At 36.9% G+C, this 15,732-nt stretch overlaps 1 protein-coding gene across 3 annotated transcripts in view; it reads right to left on the bottom strand.

The window, feature by feature from the left end:
• PPP2R5C (protein phosphatase 2 regulatory subunit B'gamma) overlaps positions 1-15,732 on the bottom strand; it is an 81,279-nt gene that overhangs the window by 55,586 nt on the left and 9,961 nt on the right. For 2 of the 3 annotated variants that reach the window (XM_075753539.1, XM_075753541.1), the window contains exon 3: positions 9,151-9,310. In XM_075753539.1, coding sequence (XP_075609654.1) covers positions 9,151-9,310 — 160 coding nt within the window. Of the gene's footprint in view, positions 1-9,150; positions 9,311-15,732 lie in introns of those variants that run through there. The other variant, XR_012835561.1, reaches the window with a different exon arrangement.

Here is a 15,732-nt window from a genome sequence, read left to right on the forward strand (position 1 = left end):
ACGATGTCAGGCTATAGAAAATAAGGGTCAATTCGTAACCCTGAACAGTGACTTACTTGAGGACAACAACTTTGTTTTAGGGCAGAAAAGGCACTGGATACTATACATTCTGGAGGAGAAATTGCAACAATAGGAAGGATACTGGGCTTTTCCTACAGGTTCTGACTTAATTCCAAAAGAGGAGGCAAGATGAAATTCTTCAAGGAAACAGAGGCAGTAAACATGATGTTACTATCTAGCTATCAAAAGAAATACACAGATAAGAAAAAATCCTTACCTGTATAAATGAAACAGATATGGACTATCATTTGGCTTCCTTAAAGAATTCTGAAGGCTGAAGCACCGCAAAAGATAGTATTCTACCTTCCACGTTGAGAAATTGGTAATATTTACTGCTTCTAGTACAGGAAAAACTGATTAAAAGTGGAATTGGCAAACATCTGCCTCTGGATTTCCCAATATCTGCGTGGTCACTGTAGCGCACAGACTCAGAGCCAAGCTCTCCTTCAGCCAATATTATACACTCAAAAGGTTTTTTAAGTGGGGGGTAGGGACAGAAATCAGTTGCTATCTGCTGAATTCAGAAAGCTGTACACCACCAAAAAAATCTTTAGTTACCTTAGAAGAAATATATTTTAAGAACAGTATCTGGTACAAAACCATACTCCCCAGAGCAGACTGCAGAAGCTTGTTTCCAGTATCGGCACGCTATTTTAACCAAGCCCAGTATAAAAGCTAACATGTACACCACCAAACTCATTCTTGTCTGTGGCCTTATTACAGAGGTCACACATGTCATTTTCAAGAAATGAAGCATAAAAAATTACATATAAGAGTAAAAACTTGAGGGCATGCTAGTTATCCAGAAAACACTGACTTAGATTTACATGTCTAAATATTGCATTCAATGTTTGATCAGTAGAAGTCTTATAAAGGGAGAAGTTTAGTACAGCAGCAAAAATGTTTAGTTCTGATTATAACAGACCTGTAAAATGGAACAAAATGTTCTTTCTGTAAATAAGGGCATAATAAAAGACAAACTGAAGAGACAGGTTAGAATCTAGAAAATGTGACAATATCACATTTTAAATCCTATTTTTATGGATTTTATCCAAGCTTCAGTGGAAACAAGTTTGGTAGGAAATGCTGCCAGTGACAGATGTAGAGCATTCTTCTAACACTTTCAGCTGCTGACTAATGAGTAGGTGTTTGATAGGGCAGTTGAAATGAAAAATGGCTTATTAATCTAAGCCTATGATTTCATGTAAAGCTAGCTAAAGAAAAAATTCACACACTCAAGTGAAGTATTTTCCTCTATAACTTTTACTCAGTAGTTATTCACTCACTCACTATGATGTTTCTTAATCTTTAAAATGTTAAGTAGTAATTCAGACTGGATAATTGCTAAAACTTTAATATTAATGATTTGATAATCATAAAATATTAAAATATTAACTCATTTGCTAGGTCACATTTTCCTGTGTAAACACCAAACAATTGCCAGTTTTTGCTTTAAGAAATTTATATGCTTACTACACACATATTTTAATAACTCTAAACATTTAAAAGAAAATTAAATACAGGAAAGTCTGTTTATGCAACTATATGATAATATTTTAAAGATCAAAGTTCAAAGACAAAGTTACTGAATTAACACGTCAAAGAAAGTCTCCACCATTCTTTCACATGATACAACAGATATACTCACTGACACCTAGCCATAGTGATGTAGGCAACAGCGAGCTTCTGCAGTACTTTCCTTTACAACCTTTGTTTCTACAAGTTCAATACAATATTGGGCTGCCAAAAAAAACCTACAAAAGCATGAACGCAGCCAGGACCAGAAGGATAGCAGTTAGCATACTGAGTTAGTCCAATGTGGTTTGTGTACAAGGGAGAAGAACATAATCTGTTTCACAAAACTGTATTCATCCATGTTTTGCATGAGAATTAGTTTGTTTTGCCTCAGTATTTTGCCTTTTAAATGCATTACATCTTAGGGCAAATTATCTTTTCTGGTAGTATCTTGTTTAACCTACCATCTTACTTTGCACAAAATACTTTTAGCTAAATAGCGATGCTACCACCTTGCAGCTGGACAAAATTCCTTAACTGCCATGCACGTACACAAGAAGCATGATTACACTGGAACAGCTGAAGTACCACACCTTTGTTCTCCACCTAATTTACAACTGGCAGGAGTAGGTTTCTGCAATGAAAGTGACATTAAATATTAAGATCTCCAATCTCAACAGCTTGTAAGAAAAGTGCTCCTCAAAACTCCAAAGTAGTCCATTATCGCTACAATTCCCATAAATTCAACTATATTGCATATATCCAGTCAGTCTCCTTTGTACCACAAAAATAGACAGTAGTTTTAAATTAACAGGTAACACACTCTGCTTCAGTTTGAACTTACCCTGATAGGAGTTTTTGGAAGTTACTAACATATATGGTTGAATTTCTCTGCAGCAGAGAGAACAATACTTTGTTTGGTTTTTAATTACTATCAGTTTTGCTTACTTATCTGTACTCTACAGTTGAGAGAAACACACAACCACCTTCCTTTCTCTCTTCTTGAGAAATTCTCACTTGTTCCTCCTTCCTCATGGTTACAACAGTTTTATCGATGAAAATTTGGTCCAATTGTTTTTTTTAAGTATTTGAACCTTAAACTGGAATCACCTCTTCTGCAATCTTGATTCATCATACTTTAATATTGTACAGACTATGAAAACAGACCTATCTCCTAGACAGCCATTTATGACTTAAAAACATTAGGAAAGCTTTAATAACGCTTGTCTCCCTATCAGAGTCCTGTATCACAGGCAGACAAGTTGAGACACCACCCTGACAGTCTCTTGCACAGAGCAGACTCAGAATTTGGCACAGCGCTAAAGTCTCTGCTTTGAAAAAAAAAAGAGAAACGACGCACTTTGCATGAAATGAGCTCAGAAAAATGGCACCCTTATGATCCGTCACATTCATTCTTTTTCTTTTTCCCCCCCCTCTTTTTTTTTAAATAGATATGACTGATAATAGTTGCAATGTTGAAATCATGCTAAGTCAGAAACAGACATCTCCACCCGAAGATCAAAACCAGGGTGATCAACATGCACGGCAAGATCTTCGACAACGGAACAGCAGAATCTGTTTAATCATATCATATGCTGTTATTTAACATTAAGAAAACAGCACAGTATTCCATATTCTGTACTTCTTGGCACTAAAAGTTAGTCTAGATGCCCACATCTGTCAATGTAGCTCATTTCTTCCTACCTCAATATATACCTTTATAAGAATATTGTATCCACATTTGAGATTAAAAAATCCAACTCCAAGAAGCAAACTAATTCTGTAAATAAATTACAAACTGTATTTGAAAATAAAAGCTGAATTGCAATCGCCATCATTAAGATTACATAAAACAATGTTCACTTTTATCTAAAAGAGAAAACAAAAAAACCAACCCCAAATCCATGAAGAAAACCATGTCACTGGCATCAGAAGTGTCCTCTATAAGGCTATAAAAGGATTTCTATCCAGCTTTAAAGAACATATACAGAAATGCTACAAAAAAGCCTATTTTTGAATCATGCCCAAATTTACATATGTACGACTAACACATGTTCATTGGGAAATTTTACACTTCAGAATATTAAGGAGCACTGACTTTTTATTTTTTCAAATTTGTTATTCTAGGACTGAGAGAACATTATCTTTTAATGAATATTACTTGCAGGTTAAAGTTAGATTTGTGACACAATTGTATTTGACAGTGTATAAAAATTTTTATCCCAGTCAGGGCATCTTAATATTGTATTTAAGAATTCTCATTGCAACATTTTCTTAAGTATTGTAGGGATTCAAACCACATCCTTAAAAATCTCACCACTTTGTACAATAGTTACCTCTAAACACTGCACGTTTACACAGTTTACTAAAATCAGCACATCCTTGCAAAATAACATGTACAAATACAAGTATCGACACCTGTTCGTACTGTTAAAAATCCCTTGTACCGTATAAATTAAGTGTACATAATGGGCAAGGGAGCATCTTAGAAATACATAACTAGTGAGATTGTACCATGGGGGAAAGAACTGTCAGCCTTTAATGGAAGTATTACTAAAATCATAAAATTCTTATGAATATAAATTCTAATTTTAAATAACATGTATATTTTTGATTCATTAAACTTAAATTTTACTTTTCTGTCTTAATAGTCTTTAATAGAAGTGAAACACATTAACATTTAGGTTGCCAGTCAACCAGTTATGAAATGCCACACTGCTTGGCTGTTCTATTTTTTCATTCCTTTTTGATCTTGGTCCATTATGCAATGAATCCATCAGAGCAGCAATCGCAGTCCTGCAGATGCCAATTTGGTAAGGGACAACCATATTCTCAGTAAAACCAGAGAGGAAAACAGGTTTTGGGGTTTTTTTTAATTACAAAGAAAAAAAGTTTGCAGAAAACATTAAGTCTGATTTCCTAATGGTTTAGATAGTAAACTAAGCCTATAGAATTTACAAGTGTTTGTTGCTGCAGGACTATGGCAGTGGTTGTTCCCCTGTACCTGGCACTGGTGAGGTCGCACCTCAAGTACTGTGTTCAGTTTTGGGCCCCTCACTACAAGAAAGAGATTGAGGTGCTGGAGCATGTCCAGTGAAGAGCAACGAAGCTGGTGAAGAGTCTAGAGAACAGGTTGTATGAGGAGCAGCTGAAGGAACTAGGGTTGTTTAGCCTGGAGAAAAGGAGGCTGAGGGGAAACCTGATCGCTCTCTACAACTACCTGGAAGGAGGTTGTAGCCAGGTGGGGGGGGTCAGTCTCTTCTCCCAAATGACAAGTGATAAGACAAGAGGAAAGGGCCTCAAGTTGTGCCGGGGTGGGGGTGGGGGCTGTTTAGATTGAATGTTAGGAAATGTTTCTTCACCAAAAGGATTGTCAAGCTTTGGAACAGGCTGCCCAGGGAAGTGGTTGAGTCACCATCCCTGGAGGTATTTAAAAGATGTGCAGATGCGGTGCTTAGGGACATGGCTTAGTGGTTGGACTTGGCAGCGCTAGGTTAATGGTTGGACTTGATGATATTCAATGCTTTTTCCAATCAAAACGATTCTATGATTCTAAAATTTTCTTAATAACTGCATTTACTTCCAGATCTAGCTGCCTCTTTTTTTTTCTCAAGTTATCTCATTTTAAAAAAAAAAGGAGAAAAAAATATATCCTTCCTTTCCTTCAGCATTAAACCCAGGTCTTTTTTTTTGTTTAAAATTTTAGAGATTTGATGTGTACCATGGTCTTTGGATACTAACTCCATGAGAGTTGATGTATTATTGCAGCCATCAATCACACAAGCAACAAGCATGCAATTCATAACATATCAAGACACTCTCAAAAGTTTCTTCTCAAAACTGTGCAGCTAGATGAGTAGCACATATATATCACACATTCAAGCTCTAGAGTTTTTCCAGTAGATAATGTATTTGGGTGTCAGAAGTTCTTAGATGTAACCTAGATCAAGAATTAAAGCGAGGATGACCCATCAACATCACCGGTAATAAATGCCAGCAGAAACTAAATCACAGATACTGTGGAATTATTTGCTAATTAGCCATGAAAAAATTATCCATAATGTAACAATGAATTCAGGCTTCTTGCATAAAAGTTGAAGTGGGCAGTTACAAAGAAAAGCAACTACTTCACTGTGGCAGTGGTCAGGTACACACAACCTCAGATATGGTACTTTGAAAATATATTTATTAAATATTCATACTGAAAACTTATGCTGTTTATCTTGTTAAATACATCCCTAAATTTGTAACAATTTCAAGATATCAAGTTACAAACTCCTTTCTTAAAGCAAAAATGAAGAAACTGGTAAGTTTCTGAAACACCCTTTGCCATTTATATTTGATAAAATCAAGGCATTAATCTGGAAGTTTTCAAGTCATAATAAAATAAACACCTTCAAGGCCACCAAGTCATTTTTTCCCCAATAAACAACTCAACAAAAATAAACTTTCTGTAACTGAAGTACCTGTACTACAAATGTTAGCTAAGAACCACTGGATAAGCAGAAATTAACATAATTAAGTTTGTTGGCACAGAATTTTTAATTTTTGGTGAAAATAGGTAAGATCTTTTCAAGATGTTTGACACAGTTCTGAAAGCACTTCTCCAGAGATACTTTTGGGTTATCTGTGGGCAGATAAGCTACCTATTCTACACAAACTAAATCAGGTTACATTGTACTGTGCTGCAGGGAGCTTCACTGGCTTGCAGCTTTGCTAATATTTGGATCTTGATGCTCCACAAACCAATTGCATTAGAAACTTCTCTTTTCTATGTTCATCTCTATTCTTAGAGCCTCTCACTTCATAATTTATTTCCTTTTCTTTTTGCATTATCTGAGCTATCCTGTTCCTCCATTTCCTGAATAAACTCAGGGTGTACAATGTTAATCATAAGCTGCTCCAATGAATATAAATCATACCACACTAATACTAGTCACCAGGGCAAATAGGCTGCTATTTCCAGAAGCCTATCATCAGCACTTTTATGCAATGCACGAGAAAGTTTGCAGTATGCCTGAAGACCAAAACCAGACTATTTCAGATTAAAAGGCAAAGTATTTCCTAAATAAGAAACATTGATGAAAACCCCATTTGGCAGCTCGTCCTTTCCCTTCCCACTATTTCAAGTGATCTGCTGACCTCAACTCCAGCCCTATGGCATAGAAGCAAGGTGGTTATCTGAGCAATACCACAGGCCATTTAGAGCTTACCAGTTACAAGCTTTCACAGATCTAATGCAACTTTCAAGTATGTGAAGACAACCCCATTCTATATGCGGTGTTTAAAATACAATCTCATGTAAAGTTCACCACACCACACAGTAGTCGACCCAACATTTATGACGAAAATACAAATCTCTGTCTTCTACAGATAGAAGAAAGGTTTCCCAGGTACTGTAGCCACAGAAATACAGCCACCCATTACAAGTAACTGGAGTATGAGAACTGGAAGCTGGTTTAACACAGCTAACCTGAAGGAACACTACATTCTTCCCAGTGCTTCATAAAAATCAAACCTACCTTAATCATCTCAGTCCTTTAAATTACAGCCTGCCAGACCACTTTCCAGTCCACTTTAACTCCTGTCCAGACACAGTCATTAAACAAGACACAGCTGTCCAAAAAGAAAGCTTCCTAGCTTCACTTGACCCACTGAATGGGCATTAAGTCACATACCTATGTACCCATTAGGAGAACAGGGTGACTGGCCAACAGCATTCTCAGCAACCCTAATAAGTGGGAATTAAGTCATGAGTGAGCATGTGCAGTGAGCATGTGCTGAGTATGGCAAGTATACAGACAACTGCTATGATCCATGAGGCTAGACATAGCTTTATTACTAAAGGTAATAATTACTACCCATCACTAGATCAGCAATTGCACCAGTGTTTCATAACAAAGGTTGACCCTCGACAGCCTGGGGACACACATACAGCATCAGACATCCACCAGAGATAAGCTCAAGATCTTTTCTTTCATTTCATTGGAGAGCAAGGGGAGTGATTGCAGACTGAAAGGCAAATATAACGCATATGAACAACAATACTTTTACCATTTATTCACATCTAGGTACATTGTGTCAAAAACGCTAGAGCACTCTCAGAACACACCTTATACAGACTTACTTTCCCCCTTCCCTAAGTCCAAGCAGGCACTTTCCTGCCCTTCATTGGCTGACTAAACTGTAACAGAGCCAAGTTGGAAACAGATCTAAAACTTCACCCCATCCACTGTAAGATGGATTACAAAACAAAAGGTTATGCCAGTCAATGAAGCTGTATGCATAAATTTTTTATAAAAATCACTACTTTCAGCAGTCAGTTTCTTTTGCTTATGTCACACCCTGGACATGACAGCTTGTGCATGAACCCACAATGTCAGTTTAAAAGATTGGACATATTATTTATAATCTGCTAAATACTCTTATTTACAAATTTAATAAAATAGATTGAAATACACTAATTAAATAAACAGCAGTTAAATTCTTGAAAAATTTTAAGCAGCATCTTGTATATAGGCTGCTATAGTTACATGATGGACAATATTTCATATTCTTTTCGTAAAAACAGTATCTGTGCGAAGAGAAAAATGTAGCAGTCTGCTTGTATGAAAAGCGGTAGAATTCATATGGGCTAAGCCAGGTTTCTTATTTTCAAGAAACTCTAACACATTATATCAAGAAAACAATGACTGGAGGAAAAAAGTCTTATCCCTTCACATTTTCACATTGCCTACAACAGTATTACTCAACACTTCAGCAATCTATTAGGCTTTTTCCATTGCCAACTTTGAACACTGGAATGCACTATGCATTGCACTTCAAAACAGCTTTTTTTTTTAAAAATAAACCTTCAGATCAAATTAGTTGCTCATAAGCAATAGATCAGTACATCTGACCACACCTGGAAAATTCTTCCCTAACACTACTACAAGCTACCATAAGCACACTACACAAACATGTATCTACACAACAAGCAGCAGCTAAAATAAAGATGCTAAAAGTCATGTTAGTAAGACAGGATGCGTCGTCATCATCTTTTCATCACAGATGGCAATAAACATAATTCTACAAAGACCACATAGCTTTACAATTGACAAAGGAAAAAAAAAATCATATTCACTAAAAAACGCCACTACACTTGGCTCATGCTCAGGAAAACCAGAGCAATAAGCAGCGATAGACCAGGTCTTCTCATAACGCCAAGAGATATTTTTAGTACACAATGTAGGGTTTGAACACGCTGCACTGAGGACAGATGACTGACACCTTGCATAAAGAGTCCAAATATTCAGCTTTTATGTGAGATGAGTGAATATACGTTCACATAGACATTTCTGAGTTGAATAAACTTAGATATTTCCTATACAACACACCGGAAGTCCTCATATAAGGAATGAAAGAAAAAAACCCAAACAATAGTGTGTTTAAGCATGCAATTATGTCCAAGTTCACACATGTGTATACTTGATATATAACATATGCTGTCCAGATATAAGAAGTATGATAAATGAGATGCTTCTGTCTCATGGCCAAGATCCCCTACAAGAGTCATTCTAATTTAGAAAGACATACCTTTTAAAGCTGGCAGTTTTTGAAGCTCTCTGTTATTGCTAACATTAAACCTGGAAGAACTCTGCCGCTTTTCCTTCTTCAGTACTGTCTGTGGTGCTGGTACTTTGATTTTAGATAGTTGTGCTGGGGGAGGAGTGCTGTTTGATTTTTTGTTTGACACCTGTTTAAAAAGAAATGAAAGCAGTTAGTTGCAGCTGAACTTCAAGAGAAAATCTTCTAAAAATCTGTTTTTGTTACAAAAATAAATTAAGCAAAATAAGCTTTTAATCAAATTGCTCTATTCATCATCCTCTGAATGTATAGCTGTCTACTATTCTGTTTCCTCTTTCCAGTGTTCATTTCTGTACCGTAGCCCTCATATAGATGGGAACAGATCACCTTGTTACACACACTAGCCCATTTTTTGAAGTTACTAGCCAATTGAAAATAAATTTTCAAATAGTGTTGTTCCTCAGCTACTCTCACCTTTTCCCTGAGAAGTCCAGGTCTCCAAGGTATTTGGCTGTCTAACTGCAGCTTCAAAGGGATCACAGGACCTTGTCTATTTACACCAGGTGAACCTTTCACTGCCTATCTGTACTGTGCCTCATTGTTAGAGTCCTGACTTTCAAGCTTTGATATAAAGCAGGGAGTCTTATTACTGTAGTAGATTCAGCAGCTTCTAAAACATACGTGAAGATTTGTAGCTGTTTATGCCTACTCAGAGCAACCTGCTTTTACTGTAATAATCCTTATCAGATTGTCACTGTACCTGTGTATGAAGAAAATAACACAAAACCAGAAAAATGGTTCCCACCTATAGTTTTCCAGTTTACTGTTATTTCCCAGACTACGCTTGACAGCGCGCGCGCTCTCTCTCTCGAGCTGAATAAAATGCAGCATTAACAAAAGCCTGTCAGAACTTGTGATGCTGCCTTTCTCATTCCTTTTTTGAAGTAGGAAAAGCAGGTTTAAAATAGGTAATAGTTAACTTTTTACATAGGAATAATTTCATTACATTCATTACAAGAACGATAAAACATCTAGAAGTGATCTACACTAAGAACAGAGAAACAGCTGAGCAGGAAATCTTACTGCAAGTATTGTAATTAATTGTACAGGTCCTTATTTTGCTGTAGAAGCCTTTCAAATTTGCAGACTATTTTACACTGATGCACACACATCTGAAAATATACCTTGGCATTTTTCTCTTACAGGCAAGACCATATTCTCCTTTACTGGAAATGCCCACGTGATAAGAAGTAATTAAAATAAAAATCAGATGGGAATGGGATTCAGGATGGAAATCAAGTTGTAGTGCTGCTACTTTGGCAGATTGCATGGATTTAATTAGAGTTTTGTTAAGCATAGTAGATATGAAAGCAGCGTTTCATTCCTGCATGAAATAATATCAATAGCATTTTCATAGGGATATAGCTAAAACAACAGAAACCACTTTTTTTTCATGTTCTAAAAAGGATTTCCAGAACAGCTTATTCATCAGCAATTTCCATATGGTCTGGGAGCGTACACATTCAGCACACATGGAAATGTTACCATACATAAATTTATCTACCTTTAGAGTCTCTAAGACTGTAATTTTTTTCAAATTTTGTTCTAGTAGTATAACTGGGACAGAAATACATATTTTTCAAGAATAGATTAACAATTGTGTTACGTTATACACACATTACTTTGATATATCAAAGATATGACTGAAAACAACATTTAGTTTTCATTGAACACATTTAAGATGACGATTTCGCAAATTTAATATTATAATAGCAAAAACCCGTATAGAAAGCCTTATAGAACAAGTAAGGGGAGACAATACATTGAACACCAGAAGTTTTAAGTTACCAACAATACTCTAGAACTTATTTCAGTAAAAATGGCATGCATAAGCAAGTTAAAAGCCTGTACTACCTGTTACATTGCATTTTCCAGGCTATTTCACTTTTTCATCCCTAACACTAAATGCTTAAAAATATTTTTGCTGAAATATAAGTGATCTGCAAGGAAAAATCTATTCATTAAAGCTTTAAAAAAAAAGCATTCCAAATGAAATTATGAATAGACTAAAGCAGAAAGGAGAACAGCACTAAAAACTAGGAAGCAATCACCATGTACGAAACAATAAAAGCTAATTAAGATGCATTATAAACACTATTACTGCACATGATTCTATACTTTCAATATTGTGCTTGAGCCTAGTGGTGGTTTTCTGAACTATCTTCCTCTGCCACCTGCTTTTTGTTCATTATTTGGAACAGGAAAAGCTGCTTTCCTGTTTCCTCTACTCCCAAACAAATCCTCAATTTCAAATTAACAAGTGCTCACATGCACACACTGCAGTGTCCTAAGGTAACATACACCTCAGGGAAGCAAGTACTCTAAATTGCAGCTAAATTCTAAAATTAGCCAAAAGCAGTTATTTAAGAGGATGGGTAACATTTCTTCTAATTAGAAATGTTGAAAGAAAGCATTTTTTTGTTGCTATGGCAACTTCCCACCTAGCAGTGACGACTCCAGTGTAATTCTAGCCCTGAATCACCGGCCAATTTATCCAACAGATTTCCTCCTCCTTTCTACCATCAACCACGCTCATGTCTGCTTTTCAGTCATGCTCCAGTCATTCAGACTGCACTACCAGAAAGCTGCCCAGTTTCCAGTTCATTATTATTTGAATACGACAGTACACAGCTGTACTCAATGACCTCTGCAAGAGGCACCATGGTGCTACCACCAGAGAACTGGCCTCCAGAGCTTGGAGATAACCAGCCCTTGGATAGAAGGGCACCTGGAGAAAGTGAGTTAAGTCATGTTAGGCCACACAGCTCAGCAATCTTAACGGCCTTTCTAAAAAGAAAGCAAATTCAGACTAACAATTCTGTGTATTTTCTTTCTAAAGATTTCAAGGCAATACAACTTTTTATGAAGGTATAGCACTCATTAGTTCAGATCGAAGAGCCAACCAAGCTCAGCTTCTTTCTCCCAGTAACAAACCAAACTACTTCAGAAACCACAACTTCTGCTACATTAGTGAATAATTCAACTTATTTGACACCAGAAGAGTCAAACTACAGACGTATTTTTATCAATTCTCTTCCTGTGACTAGAATGGGAAATACCTATTCTTCCCCTTGTTCTGGCAAACAGCTCCCTCATAACCAAATGTTTATATATTCACAGACACATTCAATTACAAAAGTGCTGATAAACCCCTAAAAATGTGTACAAATTAGTCTGAAAAAATGTCAGATTGAGAATGTGTTTCTTCAGATCATAATTAAAACACAACCCTTGGGTTTTCAGATGAATTTATTTTTTAAAAGCTGGGGCTTTACATACTTTTATGAACATTAAGACAATCAAGACCAGTGTGATTCTGACTCAACTTCTGCTTTTAACAATTGAAAAAAAATAGAGTTTTTAACTCAGTTCCCTTGAATAAGCTTAAATTCAAAAGACTGAAAGGCAGGGAGAAGAGAACGAGGTTTCCTTCCAGTCACGACAGTTGAAGATATAGTCCTTGCCATCCCTTTTACCCTTGAGTCCTCCTCCATCAGGTAGGATGTGGTACGTTCCTTGTCTTAACATCACTGTTTTGAGCAAAGTTGGATCCTTCATCCCCTCAACTCGTATACAGGCAAGCACAGACCAGAGCACAACACTAAGTCTGTCATCAGGGAACGAAAGATGAGTAGACCAAGCGCATCTACAGTTACAGCCAATTTTTCTTTTCAAATTAAATTGACTATCAAAGAGGCCACATGGTAACTTTTACTTTTGGCCAGACATCTAAGGCATGAGAGAGAGTGTACTGGGATCTAACAGGAGAGTCCACCCTGCATCCCGTGTATGTTAACAAACCTTTCAGAAGATCCTATTCTTCCCTTTCTGACAGCCATCCCAAAAACTAGTATTCAAGCTACCTTGACCAAGCACACACCTGGATGCATCTGTCCTTCATGATGAAAAAAATTAGATGGCTTACTAGTGACAAAAATCAGATCACTCCCTAAGCACGAGGCAAGACTCTCTCTGCCTGAACAAAACACAGTGCTAGGCAGTATTCTATATGGTGCTTCTTGACACACATCTAACACTAATCCACAAATTTCTTCCCTCTAATGAGTATCACCACTGAATTCAAGTATCAGTGCATACACCATCCCAGGATGGCAGCAGCAAGCCACCTACCAGCAAGAACCTTGATAAGAACTCTGGACTACAAGATCTGGATAGGTGAACTTTGTACCAATTAACACATAATTAAGACCCCCTATGAAATGCGTGTACACAGAGTGAAAAGCACAGAACACTTATGAGAATTATCAGTCTGAATCTGATACCACAGGGAAAATGCTTATATTAATGCAGAATTCATCCCTTCTTTTCCTTTTGGTATAGTAAGTAGCCTCTGTGGACTTATTTTTCATTAAGATAAACAGAGGTCTGATCTACAGCACCCAGAAGAGCTCATTTCTTGCCAAGGCAGCCTCAGAAGGGGCTACAAAAGCACTCTGGATTAGACCTAAAACATACTTACAATGAAACTGAAATATAATTTACTGAAACTAAACAAAGAGCATGACAAAATGTAAAAGGGACATTGACAACTTCATTTTCAAATCTGTATGACGGACGAGTATGTAATCAAAATAATTTAGCTAAGAGTTTGAGACCCAATACATAATCAATGTAATTAGGCCGAGAAGTTGAACTTAATTTAATCTCTTGAGATGAGAACTAAAAATCAAACATGAAGAAGTCAAAATGGGCGGAGAACAGTTAAAAGCCTTCCATGCAGTTTTTTTCCCTTCTGCAGTAACTTCAAAGTAGTGTGAAAATCTCTGAACACTCCAGGAATCTTGAACTCTGCTGCAGAGTTCTCTCCTATGCAGATCTTCATTTACTGTTCTGCCCCTGTTCCTACCCCAAAAAAGATCACATGTGGCAAATGGCCCAGTAGCCATCAATCTGGTAAATATATCCACAGCATACCTGCAGGAGGTGGGCTGGTGGTGTTAGATTAGCAGTTGGGACCAAGGCAGGCTGTTCAAGACTGCACACTACCAGGAGAGCAGCATTTGTCAGCTCATTTCAATGCTGTGTTGTTAACACCACTAGTTCAACATGCCTTCCAACAGGACAACCTCAGAATAAACTCTTATTATTACGGTATAAAAGATATGGGTTGACAGAGCTATCCAGAGAGTTTGCAGTAATTCTAGTTCATGCAAGTAGCTTGTTACAGAGCAACTAGCTATCATCTTTAACATCAGTATTTTCAATCTACAGAGACTCAGTGGAAACTATACAAAGCTTGATATGGATTCTTAATCATCTGGACACATAGAAAGGGACATTAATCCATAAACAACCCAGTTAAAAAGCAGGGAAACACCACACTTGTTCAATTCCATTTTGGATGGCAAACAGTTCTGAGGTTAGTTCTTTGTTGAAGATTCTTGCCATTATGCCATTATTGTTCACTAGTTTCACCGCTACAAGTTTGGATAGACAACTTATGGAGGAGCCTCTGGAGATGCAGCTTATGGTGTTGAAGACTTTGCTTGGTTTCACACAAACTGTGATTTTGATTTCTATTGTTTTTTCTCAACAAAATAATTTGCCAGAATGATACCTGGATTGGCCTGCTAGAATGACCTTTGCAGCTGCTTTTCTAACAAGTATGTCTGTTATTATGAAAGATTCTCTCAGTGGTTGAGATACATTGGATAGTACAGCAGTAGTCTCAGCATAACTTATTATAGTTTTATTTGGTAAGATAGCAAGAGCTGCATCCTAAAGCTCTGAGGATCCATGTTATTATAAAAATTAACAGAAAGATTAACTTTCAACATGGTCATGATGACAAAGTTTATATATTTTAGCACACTGTAATCAGCACGCATTTATGTTGTGGTACTTGTTTAACAACTGTGATTTTGCATTTACATATAGCAATGCCACTGCTGGCTATTCTTGACGTCTAACTGTGAAGTTCCATTACTGTTTTGTCAGAGACAACATGGAGTTTGTTGAATTGCATCAGTGACCGGGAAGTTCTCTATAAGCAGTGAAGGTCATCTGGCCCTCTTCACTGGGGAAGGGTGCCCATGGCAAGTTTACAGTCACAAGCCACTTTAGAAGACTGATCTACAACTTGCTGAAGCTCTTCTGCCGTTCTTGCTGGCATTTATTTTTCACGACGCAAGACATTGCTTGTATTTCCTGTTAGCTGCTGACACACACAGCTCAAATTTTATCTTCTAAGAATTGTATCATCACAGCTTTGTGCAACACACTTGACTTGCAACACATCAAACCAATGCTGACAATTGCTAAAGATGTCTCAGCTTGGTGTACCACATCCTTGACATTCTCACACTGTAATTTTACATTCATAGTTAAATATCAGTAGCATAAGGCTTAGTTTCCATTTGCTCCTTGTAAACTTAATTTTGTTTTAACTAGTTTACTCCAGGAACAAATTGACATTTGATTCCTTTCAGTCAGAGATCAGATATGCAGCCTGAGGTTGTGGATTATTGGCAAAGATGATAGGGTGCCCAGGCTCAGACCGTAAGCGGGTTC

The sequence above is a fragment of the Balearica regulorum genome, chromosome 5 (genome assembly GCF_011004875.1).
Source record: "Balearica regulorum gibbericeps isolate bBalReg1 chromosome 5, bBalReg1.pri, whole genome shotgun sequence".
In the NCBI taxonomy this organism is placed as follows: Eukaryota; Metazoa; Chordata; class Aves; order Gruiformes; family Gruidae; genus Balearica; species Balearica regulorum.